The 13,960-nt window shown below is 44.7% G+C and overlaps 1 protein-coding gene across 1 annotated transcript in view; it reads left to right on the top strand.

Annotated features, from left to right (window-relative positions):
* Positions 1 to 13,960, top strand: part of LOC138946837 (sodium/potassium-transporting ATPase subunit alpha-3-like) — a 148,976-nt gene that overhangs the window by 39,422 nt on the left and 95,594 nt on the right. The window contains exons 10-11 of the mRNA XM_070318246.1: positions 10,999 to 11,110; positions 13,216 to 13,348. Of these exons, the coding sequence (XP_070174347.1) occupies positions 10,999 to 11,110; positions 13,216 to 13,348 (245 nt within the window). The remainder of the gene's footprint in view (positions 1 to 10,998; positions 11,111 to 13,215; positions 13,349 to 13,960) is intronic.

The raw sequence follows: 13,960 nt of genomic DNA, 5'->3' as shown, positions 1-13,960 counted from the left end.
TGCGAAATTATGTTTTGAAATAATCTGGATATGACTATAATAAAATTTCAGCAAAATCCCTTCGTAATCCCCCAGAATGTTATATTCTGCACAAACTACAAAAGAAAATATTGCTCCAGCTAAATTACAGCCAGAGAAATCGCGACACCCAGACGTAACCGTAGGCAAAATGGCTGAACTGAGAAAAACGACATTGAACACCACAGAAACACTATTGAAACAGACATACAAGGACAAAACTGTGTTATGAATGAACAGCTTAGTTTATTTGAATTGCAAACTACTTAGCCTTTAGCACGCCAGCAGAGAATGTATGCGTCCATCCCTTCTTTCCTTCTGTCAACCAGCATGGGGATACTGCCCCAGCGCTAAACGTGTATCAATGACCCGATTCTCGTTTGTATTTGCATGCGAGAATAACGGTATTTTCAACGGTAACTTACTTGAGCCAGAACGAGGCTTATTTCCTTCCGTTATCTCGTCGTGTCTTATGCGCTGAATTTGTTGGTCGAAGTTTTCTGCTTTTGTTTTTACATCGATACAGTACTTTGGTGCTTCGACAAGCAAGATGGAGGATGATGAGTTTGAAACTTTCGTTTGAGTTGTTTTTTGACAACAAATCGTACGTGGAATCTGAACGATTTACTGAGGAAGCTCTTCGCAATGAACTGTGTATCGCGGTGAAGAAAATGACACAGTTTAGTGACAGTGACGGAATTTACGAAAGTGCAGATTGATACAAACAGTTGCTGATCCAGTTTCGTTCGTGAAATGGCAGGCCCAGCAAACATTACCGATAATCTGACTGATGTTGGATACTTTCTCCTGTTTTTGTTTTTTTGCGTAGCAAATGCTCAACTTGCTTGTCGAGGAGATACTGCACAGAAACTGACTCAAATTCAGCGCAAAGCAAGCCATTGCCAAGACGTAAAAAGTGTGCTGCATGGCGTGTTCGGAAATGGCGACCTGTGGATCTGCGTGGAGATCAAAGCTTTCCTCTATATCGGAAACACCGGCAGAATCCAAACTTTGGCCTAGTACCAGCGGAACTACTTGTTGTTGCTAACCGAACTAATGAAGACATTGTCCTCTTTCTTATTTCGCGCCATTGTTATCGTATCAAAGGTTGTTTCTCAAGGAAAAATTCGCTTTCGGTTGTCACCGATCGTTTGATGTGTAACCAGGATGTTGTAAAAACCGAGTGAACTTCGGGTGTTCCTGTCATAGTCTGGGGACTCGTGGCCGGATACTTCATATCATTGAACAAAGCACCAAAATTGGCATACATATACCTTTTCACATTATCTATCGAATAAGAGGATGACACAACTGATCGGACAAGGTCATGACCTTCAAACCTATACTCTTCATAAAAAGAAACGCATCAATTCTTAAAGTCTCTATACTGCCAGTTTTTGTCAAAATCAGGTTTGCAAAATGAGAAAAAGAAAGCCCTTTAGTATTCCTAATGGCATGAGAGGATGACAATTTCATTAAATCATCACGATTATACTCGTCATCAAAAATAAAGCATCATTCCCAAACATCGCGCACAAAATTAGCAAGTTAGTAAAAGTGCAAAACAGACCAAGAACACATCTTTTTTAGTATCCCCTGCGACAATTAAACACACAAAAGCACGCAGTCTCAAGTTCACAGTAAAAGAAATACACCTTTCACCAAATTGTAAACTCGGTTTCGGAGCGCGTGTTGTTCGTTTTACTCGTGAAAAGGGAAACAATGCCTACGCGACATCTTCTCAAACTTTCGCAAAACAGCAATGTTTTATGGATCCATATCTGCTTATCGAGTAAACAATGTATCCATTGGAAAGGTAATAAGGTCACTAAATCGCTTGACACGCATTTTGAGTGATCATGAGCTTGATATCACTTACCTTACTTTCCCGCAAACAACAATACAGAACTTCACGCTTGATTACGTAAACTCACCTGTAACTGCCGTCTATCTCGATGTTTATGAGGCCTGGATGTCACTACTGCAGCATGATCCGCCACAGGAGCACATGACTTCCTTCTGCCTTGTTCTGGGGTATATAAGAAGGCCAGTATATATGGCCAGTGGTGTTTCCCTCGACGGTGAGTGAAATGACCTTGAAGATGTGGGTCGTTTACTTCTCTTGTCTCCTTTCCTTGTGTTGAACATCAGAACTTGGGAAACTGACGACACTGACTTCTGCTTGTTGCTGATCTCCGTCAAAGTCGAACCAGACACGTGTTCATGCATTATCATACCTGTGAGTGCACGGAGACTTTCGGGAACAACGTCTGCTGAGGCCTTAACAGTACCGTCAAAACAATTCTAGTCTTTGGAAATGATATCTTTACGGACAATCTGTGCGGCACATGCAAGATGAAATGCGTCATCATCTAATGTTCTTGCAAAATTCAGCAAACTGCTGACGTCTGTATCGAAAATAAGGACTGTTTCTTTCCCTGGCCTTTGAGCTTGCAGATTTGGCACCATATGAAGAGGTCTTTCTTTGAGTCTTGTTGTATGAACCTTTTTGTTATATGAACAGTGCAGCTCACGAAACTGGCTGTCATGTACTTTGCACAGTTCAGACATTTTGAACAGCCACATGGACTTGCTTTCTCTCTCTTCTTCAATAAAAAAACAAGTCGCGTAAGGCGAAAATACAATATTTAGTCAAGTAGCTGTCGAACTCACAGAATGAAACTGAACGCAATGCCATTTTACTCGTAGCATCGTCAGGCCACCGCTCATGGCAAAGGCAGTGAAATTGACAAGAAAAGCGGGGTAGTAGTTGCGCTAAGAAGGATAGCACGCTTTTCTGTACCTCTCTTTGTTTTAACTTTCTGAGCGTGTTTTTAATCCAAACATATCATATCTATATGTTTTTGGAATCAGGAACCGACAAGGAATAAGATGAAAGTGTTTTTAAATTGATTTGGACAATTTAATTTTGATAATAATTTTTATATATTTAATTTTCAGAGCTTGTTTTTAATCCGAATATAACATATTTATATGTTTTTGGAATCAGCAAATGATGGAGAATAAGATAAACGTAAATTTGGATCGTTTTATAAATTTTTATTTTTTTTTACAATTTTCCGATTTTTAATGACCAAAGTCATTAATTAATTTTTAAGCCACCAAGCTGAAATGCAATACCGAACCCCGGGCTTCATCGAAGATTACTTGACCAAAATTTGAACCAATTTGGTTGAAAAATGAGGGCGTGACAGTGCCGCCTCAACTTTCACGAAAAGCCGGATATGACGTCATCAAAGACATTTATCAAAAAAATGAAAAAAACGTTCGGGGATTTCATACCCAGGAACTCTCATGTCAAATTTCATAAAGATCGGTCCAGTAGTTTAGTCTGAATCGCTCTACACACACACACACACACACACACACACACACACACACACACACACACGCACGCACGCACGCACACACGCACGCACATACACCACGACCCTCGTTTCGATTCCCCCTCGATGTTAAAATATTTAGTCAAAACTTGACTAAATATAAAAAGGAGTTTACTTAACACTGTTAACTCAGTTTGTTCGTGTGCGTCATTAATTCCCCGTTCTGCTAAGGCTTTTTTAGATTTATTGTACAAAGTCAACTTGCAAGATGAATGATATTTGGCGTCCAAGGCATGCATATTCCCCTCTGATAATTTTCCCAAGAGTGATCGGTCCTGCACAATCTCTGCATATTCACGAATTCTTTGCTCGATGGTAAATGTACATGCGTTCACACGTTTTTCAGAAGTACCATCTTTTCCGCAAAAAAACCAAACAAGTCTCATCGCGGTCACACACAGGTCCTATCGTCCTCCTTGTTTTGACGGGTCTATGCAGTTCTTTCTGATCATTATCTTCTTCTTTCAAGTATCTCTTCTCAGCACGAGCAATTTTCTGGTTATCAAATTTGTTCCTGCAGGTTCTGGGCCATACAGCTTTTTTCTCTTCAAAGGTTGTCTTCATATCGTTACCTTGTTCAAAGAGATCCTTGTTCAAAACAAACACAGACGAATCCCCAAGGGCTTCAAGTTGAAAATATTGTCGACGACACGACCGTACCCAGTCTGCACGCCAGCTTTGGCAAATTTTGATTGTGTCGGATTTACTAATTAATTTTTCTTCTGTTTCTGTTTGGCATATCGCACATAAAGACCAGTCGATCAGGGCACGGGCCTCCGACATTGATGGGTGTGAATTACCTTCATGAATCGCTTCTTCTGAAGACTCCTCTTGTGTTGGCAGTGGTCTGGGATCCAAGCTTTTTTCCTGGACAGATTCCGGGAGATTGTGAGGGTCCAGGGAAGTCTCTGCATCCAGGATGAGATAACCTAATCAAAACAAACAAGGGCAATAAATCAACTGCAACCTAATACACAAGCGAGCACGCATATCCACCACCCCCCTCACCCTTTCGCCACATACCTTCGCGAACCGCGTCTTCAGAAGACGTTCCTTGTTTTGGCAGTGGTCTTGAATCCATGCTTTCTCTTGACTGATGCAAGGGTCAGGGAACGTCTCTGTATCCAGAGTGATAAAACCGAATCAAATACAGACAAACAAGGAAATAAATCACATGAAAGAATGCTGTATGCGACTTAACTACCCACACTTAAACACACACACACACACACACACATACACAGACACAAACACACACATGCATACATACATTCTCTCTCTCTCTCTCTCTCTCTCTCTCTCTCTACACACACACACACACCCCCACATACACACGTACACGGCACACACACACACACACACACGTACGCACGCACACGCACACACACACACACACACACACACACACACGTACCAACACGCATGGCTAGGATATTAGGTTACATTAGATATGTGACCTGATCGTCTGCGGCTCTGTGAAGCGAATGAGAGAACCCAGTAGTGACCGCACGCAAAACGCACGTGGATTGAATGAAGCATGCACTTCAAATGTCTGTGTTTTCTTATGATACCTATAATGTTAATAGACTGTCGTACCGATTTCTGTACATGCATTAACATCATCAAGATTCAAGTGTTAATTACCAATTACATATCGAAGATGTACAAAATTCAATTTGATTTCTGACTGTCAGTGCCACATAAAAACGAAAGCAAGGTAAACACGAACAGATCTAAACAGCAAGGCGTTTCCAAGATTTTGTGTCAACAAATATTGTTGAAACAGTTACGAACAATAGCCGCTGCTTTCAAACTATTCCTCGAAAAACAGACATTCACAGGAACTCTCATTTTCCCAGAACGATCGTAGACTGGAACCATCTACAGGACGATCAAGTTCTGGCAGGATCTGTGGAGATCTTAAAATCTCATCTCCACCCAGTTTAGGACTTATTTATATGCGCACCTCCCTTCCGTTGATCAAATTACCAGAAGTGGTTTTTCAACGTATTGACACAGATACAGATCTGGCATTCATTGCAATCACTTTCGCGCCCCCCCCCCCCCCCTTTATAAACATGTATACATGTCAGTTAAGCATCTTACCGTTTACTCCAAGGTCGTGGGTGCAAAATATATAGCAGGTACCTTCATTCTGCAAACTCAAACGCCATCCTGTTGCTCTTCAAGCAGACGACAGGTATTCCGCGCAAAGCGATACGTCTAAAATCTGATTGGCTAATATTCCCAATGTCGCGGATAACTCGTGTTGGAGTTATCTCCCGCGCTGCGTTGTTTACCTTCGAAACGATTTTTATTTAATTAATGTTTTCACCCTTTCATACTTGCTGGATGACTTGTGTCATCCTCTTAATCGATTCTTTGTACTTTTATGTGCAATTGCTGAGAAAACTACAATTTGTTCAATGATTTGCAGTATTGTGGTGTATGCTTGCCACGAGTCCCCAGACTATCATGGCCGATAGCCTCTTCGGTAGTTTCCGGATGCAAAATTCGTAGGCTGAGCATGCGCACTCACAAAGTAAACTGGTTCCCGATTTCGGTTTATGAAACGAACCAATGGATGTCGAGTACCTTCCAAATAAGGACATTTCCGTTCGATTACGATTGCTGCCTTTGCAACGGACAAGTGGCTGAGTGAATGGAACATTCATCAAAACACTGATGTCATGTTATAGGTCAAGAGCTGCTGCGCAGTTTCGTATGTCGTGAATGCACTGTTTTGCTGAGGACAAAGCCGTAACTAGCCTTTGAAATGAGACATTTTTTGGCGGGGGAATATCGACTACAGAAGACAATCAATGCCACACATGTTCACATTTTGTCTTTATTGACAGATAAATAGGACACTTTTGACAAAAACACCGACACACATGGATGATGGGTATGTTATGGAAACATAATCTGCTAAAATACCCAAAACAATTTTTTGAACGATTTGGTCAATTTTGCACTGGCCCACCTGCCCTTAACCCAATTAGTTTGAGGCAGAGACTATAGAGTATGCATGTGTATACTCTATAGTCTCTGTTTGAGGCTTGAGGGGATACATTATTTTTTAAATGATTTTCCTGCCATGTCTAAAGTCCATTATCGTAAATAATGCTAATGCTTTGTTCCAGGCGTGTCGTTTCTCGATGAAGGGCTGGAACATATTTAACACAGTTTCGGCCAGGCATTCTCTCCTCTCATGCAAAAGAAAAAAACAATCAGCCATATGATTTTTTTTCTCGAATATTTCTTCTTCTTTCATACTACCTCTCCCCCCTCCATGTTCATTCTTTCTTCACCCACGCACATACAAACACAAACTATTTGAGGCTGTCTGCTGAAAACAATACACACACACTTGTCGACTTGAAGTTGTGGTACTTCTAAATTTCATAACAAGGATTAATTGTTCAGTTTCCTTGGTAAATACAGCTTCCAGTTGTAGAAAGTAACATGGTGCTGTGTGTCCTTGCACACGTGGGTCTGTCAGTCTGTCCATCACTTCACTGAATTAAAAATGTCATCCGTGCACTCTGCTATCGAACGTCTCCCTTTACTTTCAACAAACTGAAATGCCAATCAGGGTCGAACTTGATGTGGCCGACGATCAAGACAATTTCAAAATGGATTTGTGCTGTTCATTCACACACAAAACTGCATGCCTAAGTATTGATGCACCGTGCCGAAGACTGAAGTTGCTACCCTCCTCTGTACGCCTGCCTCATTCGCAAGGTAGACGATTTGCTTCTCTGAAACAAAGGCAACCACAGTTTTTTTTGTTTGTTTGTTTGCTCAACGCCCAGCCGACCACGAAGGGCCATATCAGGGCGGTGCTGCTTGACATATAACGTGCGCCACACACAAGACAGAAGTCGCAGCACAGGCTCCATGTCTCACCCAGTCACATTATTCTGACACCGGACCAACCAGTCCTGGCACTAACCCCATAATGCCAGACGCCAGGCGGAGCAGCCACTAGATTGCCAATTTTAAAGTGTTAGGTATGACCCGGCCGGGGTTCGAACCCACGACCTCCCGATCACGGGGCGGACGCCTTACCACTAGGCCAACCGTGCCGGTACCACAGAGTTGATCAACATATTATTTACTAACCACTATTCGCACCGCTCAAGTCTGGTTTTGGGTACCTATCCACTTGCCATTTCTAAGCTGGTATGGTATGGTGACATTATCGAAAATGTAGTGTGTGTGTGTGTGTGTGTGTGTGTGTGTGTGTGTGTGTGCGTGTCCAAGTGTGCCCTAACATCTTATCTCACTCTTCTACTCCCTGTCCAAGTGTGCCCTAGCATCTCATCTCACTCTTCTACTCCCTGTCCAAGTGTGGCCTAGCATCTTATCTCACTCTTCTACTCCCTGTACAAGTGTGCCCTAGCATCTTATCTTACTCTTCTACTCCCTGTCCAAGTGTGCCCTAGCATCTTATCTCACTCTTCTACTCCCTGTCCAAGTGTACCCCATCATCTTATCTCACTCTTCTACTCCCTGTTCAAGTGTGCCCTAGCATCTTATCTCACTCTTCTATTCCCTGTCCAAGTGTGCCCCAGCATCTTATCTCACTCTTCTACTCCCTGTCCAAGTGTGGCATAGCATCTCACCTCACTCTTCTACTCCCTGTCCAAGTGTGCCCTAGCATCTTATCTCACTCTTCTACTCCCTGTCCAAGTGTGCCCTAGCATCTCATCTCACTCTCCTACTCCCTGTCCAAGTGTGCCCTAGCATCTTATCTCACTCTTCTTCTCCCTGTCCAAGTGTGCCTTAGCATCTTATCTCACTCTTCTACTCCATGTCCAAGTGTGCCCGAGCATCTTATCTCACTCTTCTACTCCCTGTCCAAGTGTGCCCGAGTATCTTATCTCACTCTTCTACTCCCTGTCCAAGTGTGCCCGAGCATCTTATCTCACTCTTCTACTCCCTGTCCAAGTGTGCCCTAGCATCTCATCTCACTCTTCTACTCCCTGTCCAAGTGTGGCATAGCATCTTATCTCACTCTTCTACTCCCTGTACAAGTGTGCCCTAGCATCTTATCTCACTCTTCTACTCCCTGTCCAAGTCTGCCCTAGCTTCTTATTTCACTCTTCTACTCCCTCTCCAAGTGTGCCCCATCATCTCATCTCACTTTTCTACTTCCTGTCCAAGTGTGCCCTAGCATCTTATCCCACTCTTCTACTCCCTGTTCAAGTGTGCCCTAGCATCTTATCTCACTCTTCTACTCCCTGTCCAAGTCTGCCCTAGCTTCTTATTTCACTCTTCTACTCCCTGTCCAAGTGTGCCCCATCATCTCATCTCACTCTTCTACTCCCTGTCCAAGTGTGCCCTAGCATCTTATCTCACTCTTCTACTCCCTGTCCAAGTGTGCCCTAGCATCTTATCTCACTCTTCTACTCCCTGTCCAGGTGTGCCATAGCATCTTATCTCACTCTTCTACTCCCTGTCCAAGTGTGCCCTAGCATCTTATCTCACTCTTCTACTCCCTGTCCAAGTGTGCCCTAGCATCTTATCTCATCTCACTCTTTAGTCTTGTTGCGAGGTGACGGCGTGATGGGGATGACAATGGATGAGCGTAATAGAGGCAGGCATGTCCTTATTTGAGCACAAAGTTGACTTCGCAAAGACTTCGCCAAGTCTTTTTACCTTAACTTCAGAGCCAACAATTCGTGCAGCGAGCTCTGTGAAGTAGACTTCACCAAGTCTTTTTACCTTAACTTGAGAGCCAACAATTCGTGCAGCGAGCTCTGTGAAGTAGACTTCACCAAGTGTTTTTACCTTAACTTCAGAGCCAACAATTCGTGCAGCGAGCTCTGTGAAGTAGACTTCACCAAGTCTTTTTACCTTAACTTCAGAGCCAACAATTCGTGCAGCGAGCTCTGTGAAGTAGACTTCACCAAGTGTTTTTACCTTAACTTGAGAGCCAACAATTCGTGCAGCGAGCTCTGTGAAGTAGACTTCACCAAGTCTTTTTAACTTAACTTGAGAGCCAACAATTCGTGCAGCGAGCTCTGTGAAGTAGACTTCACCAAGTGTTTTTACCTTAACTTGAGAGCCAACAATTCGTGCAGCGAGCTCTGTGAAGTAGACTTCACCAAGTGTTTTTACCTTAACTTGAGAGCCAACAATTCGTGCAGCGAGCTCTGTGAAGTAGACTTCACCAAGTGTTTTTACCTTAACTTGAGAGCCAACAATTCGTGCAGCGAGCTCTGTGAAGTAGACTTCACCAAGTGTTTTTACCTTAACTTCAGAGCCAACAATTCGTGCAGCGAGCTCTGTGAAGTGGACTTCACCAAGTGTTTTTACCCTTCAGAGCCAACAATTCGTGCAGCGAGCTCTATGAAGTAGACTTCACCAAGTGTTTTTACCTTAACTTCAGAGCCAACAATTCGTGCAGCGAGCTCTATGAAGTAGTCTTCACCAAGTGTTTTTACCTTAACTTCAGAGCCAACAATTCGTGCAGCGAGCTCTATGAAGTAGACTTCACCAAGTGTTTTTACCCTTCAGAGCCAACAATTCGTGCAGCGAGCTCTGTGAAGTAGACTTCACCAAGTGTTTTTACCCTTCAGAGCCAACAATTCGTGCAGCGAGCTCTGTGAAGTAGACTTCACCAAGTGTTTTTACCTTAACTTCAGAGCCAACAATTCGTGCAGCGAGCTCTGTGAAGTAGACTTCACCAAGTGTTTTTACCTTAACTTCAGAGCCAACAATTCGTGCAGCGAGCTCTATGAAGTAGACTTCACCAAGTGTTTTTACCCTTCAGAGCCAACAATTCGTGCAGCGAGCTCTGTGAAGTAGACTTCACCAAGTGTTTTTACCCTTCAGAGCCAACAATTCGTGCAGCGAGCTCTGTGAAGTAGACTTCACCAAGTGTTTTTACCTTAACTTCAGAGCCAACAATTCGTGCAGCGAGCTCTGTGAAGTGGACTTCACCAAGTGTTTTTACCTTAACTTCAGAGCCAACAATTCGTGCAGCGAGCTCTGTGAAGTAGACTTCACCAAGTGTTTTTACCTTAACTTCAGAGCCAACAATTCGTGCAGCGAGCTCTATGAAGTAGACTTCACCAAGTGTTTTTACCCTTCAGAGCCAACAATTCGTGCAGCGAGCTCTGTGAAGTAGACTTCACCAAGTGTTTTTACCCTTCAGAGCCAACAATTCGTGCAGCGAGCTCTGTGAAGTAGACTTCACCAAGTGTTTTTACCCTTCAGAGCCAACAATTCGTGCAGCGAGCTCTGTGAAGTAGACTTCACCAAGTGTTTTTACCCTTCAGAGCCAACAATTCGTGCAGCGAGCTCTGTGAAGTGGACTTTGCGAAGTCGACTTCGTCCAATGATTATCAGACTTAACCGGTTTTTATAAATGTACGAATCTCAGAGGCGATGTAATGAGGCAGGTTGAAAGCCTGAAGGGGGGGGGGGGGGGGGGCGGTGTGCAATACAGGAGTATATCAGTTGTTTGTTGTGTGCCAGAGGCAATTGGGGGTGAACAGGGGAAGGGGGGGGGGGGGGGGCCAATACACGAGCATAACGGTTGTTTGTTGTGTGTGTGTGTCAGAGGCCAGGTTCACCGTCCAGCACCCGACGTGGGTGGCACTGTCCCGGGTGGCCATGCTATGCAACAGGGCCGAGTTCAAACCTCACCAGGAGAACGTCCACGTCCTCAAGAGGTGAGTCTCACACACCTACTGGCAGGAGTTAGTTTCCAGTAGTCGGACGGACTTCTCTGTGCCATTTTAACAAGGATTTCTAAGGTTTGTGAGTTTGTTTCTGGCGTACAGAAGTGCTTAATTTTCTCAAACGTTGTACTACATGTATACTGTTCAAAAAAAGAAACGCATAGCTTGTAATATTTGGTTAATTTAGTTATATGGCTACAAGGATATCCACCAAACTGCAGAAAATGTTTATCTGGTCGTCGACCTTTCGTCCATTGCCACAAGTGAGCTCTGCACGTGACGCATGCGTTATCAGTGGCTACAATGTCAAAATTGCTCATTTGGCATGACCACTCGTCATGCTTCAGTATAATCTCGTGAAACTCGGGGAATATTGAGCTCTCACCATGTCTTCCAAAACCCATAAAAGCGGATTGTTCGCCACACAGAAATCAGACGACAATTCAGCGACGAAAGATGGCCCGATTGAGCAGAGAAGACCGCCAAATTGCATTGGGTCGTTTACAAGCAGGCCAAAGTCAAAGTGCAATCGCCAGGCACTTCCACGTGTCCCAGAGCACCATCAGTAGACTGTGGGTCAGGTTTCAAGCCACTGGCTCCGTTGCTGACTTGCCACGAGCGGGAAGACCAAGGGCGACAACTGCTGCTCACGACCGCTTCATACGGCTCCGCCACCTCCGGAATCGTTTCCTGTCGGCCTCATCTTCTGTCCAGGCTCTCCCCGGGCCACACCGATTATCGGACCAGACCGTGCGGAACCGCTTGCGTGAAGCTGGTTTGAGAGCTCGCAGACCTCACAGAGGAGCTGTCCTCACCCGCCGCCATCGCCAGATCCGAGTGCAGTGGGGCAACCAGCACCTTTGCTGGACCGTCCGGAATCACTGAAGACACGTGTGGTTCAGCGACGAGTCCTACTTCCTGCTCCAGCGACATGATGGTCGGAGGAGGGTCTACCGGAGAGTAAACGAACGTTACGCGCCCAACTGTGTGGATGAGGCACCCGTTCATGGTGGTGGAGGCGTCATGGTGTGGGGGGCGATCAATACCGCTGGAAGGAGCACCCTGGTGCACGTCTAAGGGCGCATAACTGCCCAGCGATACGTGGGGGAAATTCTGCGCCCACACGCCCTTCCTCTTCTGGCTGACCAGGATGCCATATTCCAGCAGGACAACGCTCGCCCGCACACAGCACGACTCACCACCCAGTTCCTCACCGACCACCATGTCCAGGTGCTTCCCTGGCCATCCATGTCGCCAGACATGAACCCGATAGAACACCTCTGGGATGAATTGGACAGACGTGTGCGCAGGCGAGAAGAAGCGCCGGCAAATCACCGCGATCTATTGCAGGCACTTCAGGAGGAGTGGGACACCATCCCACAGCAAGATATCCAGCATCTGATCCAGTCCATGCCCAGAAGGTGCCGGGCAGTTGTTGCTGCTCAAGGTAGTCACACCCCCTACTGACTTGACAGCCTCGGCACCCAATCGTATTGATTGACTGATTGATTTGAAGATGCAAATGAACTGTGTGTGCATTCAACTGTGTCCATACCAAATTTCAAACAAATAATCTAAATATTGGATTTTCTGTTAATTTTTTCGAAAAATAAAACAAATTTGGCAAGTAGCAACTATGCGTTTCTTTTTTTGAACAGTATAGAAAACAACGCCTTACCAGAAATAAATAGATATGCCTGTGTCCGGAGTGTAAAACAAAATATAATAAGTGTCTGCCTCCAATTTTGATGACCCCAAAACTCGCCAACACTGTTGAACAACTCGCGAGCAGTTGCTTTTGGTATCAATCGTTATTATGTACCTTTGAAAAAATGTCTATGACTCTGTTTGTGCATATATCTGCCACAGTGTCTAACCGTCTCTTAAGTGAGGACATGCAACGAGCCTTACTCGTCTGTCCATTGTCACTGAGCAACCACACACTGGACATCATCATCCTAATACGGTTGGTCAACCAAGAACGAATGTTTTGCCAGTAACGCCAAATGATATTTGTTCCATGGCATACTAGTTAAAAAAACAAAATACATTGATTTTGCACCTGGACAATCGTTATCTTTTTGTTATGTGTTCAGAGAATGCAACGGTGATGCCTCAGAGTCGGCCCTACTCAAGTGTGTCGAGATGACGCTGGGCGGCGTCACTCAGTACAGGAGTAGTAACCCCAAGCTGGTGGAGGTCCCCTTCAACTCGGCCAACAAGTACCAGGTAATCCCAACCCTGCATCATCCAGTCCTGTAGTACCTGGTAATCACAACCCTGCATCATCCAGTTCTGTAGTACCTGGTAATCACAACCCTGCATCATCCAGTCCTGTAGTACCAGGTAATCCCAACCCTGCATCATCCAGTCCTGTAGTACCAGGTAATCCCAACCCTGCATCATCCAGTCCTGTAGTACCAGGTAATCCCAACCCTGCATCATCCAGTCCTGTAGTACCTGGTAATCACAACCCTGCATCATCCAGTCCTGTAGTACCTGGTAATCACAACCCTGCATCATCCAGTTCTGTAGTACCAGGTAATCCCAACCCTGCATCATCCAGTCCCATAGTACCTGGTAATCACAACCCTGCATCATCCAGTCCTGTAGTACCTGGTAATCACAACCCTGCATCATCCAGTCCTGTAGTACCTGGTAATCACAACCCTGCATCATCCAGTTCTGTAGTACCTGGTAATCACAACCCTGCATCATCCAGTCCTGTAGTACCAGGTAATCACAACCCTGCATCATCCAGTTCTGTAGTACCTGGTAATCACAACCCTGCATCATCCAGTCCTGTAGTACAAGGTATTCCCAACCCTGCATCATCCAGTT

Source organism: Littorina saxatilis, linkage group LG14 (assembly GCF_037325665.1).
Source record: "Littorina saxatilis isolate snail1 linkage group LG14, US_GU_Lsax_2.0, whole genome shotgun sequence".
NCBI lineage: Eukaryota > Metazoa > Mollusca > Gastropoda > Littorinimorpha > Littorinidae > Littorina > Littorina saxatilis.
This window is presented reverse-complemented; position numbering and strand designations above follow the sequence as displayed.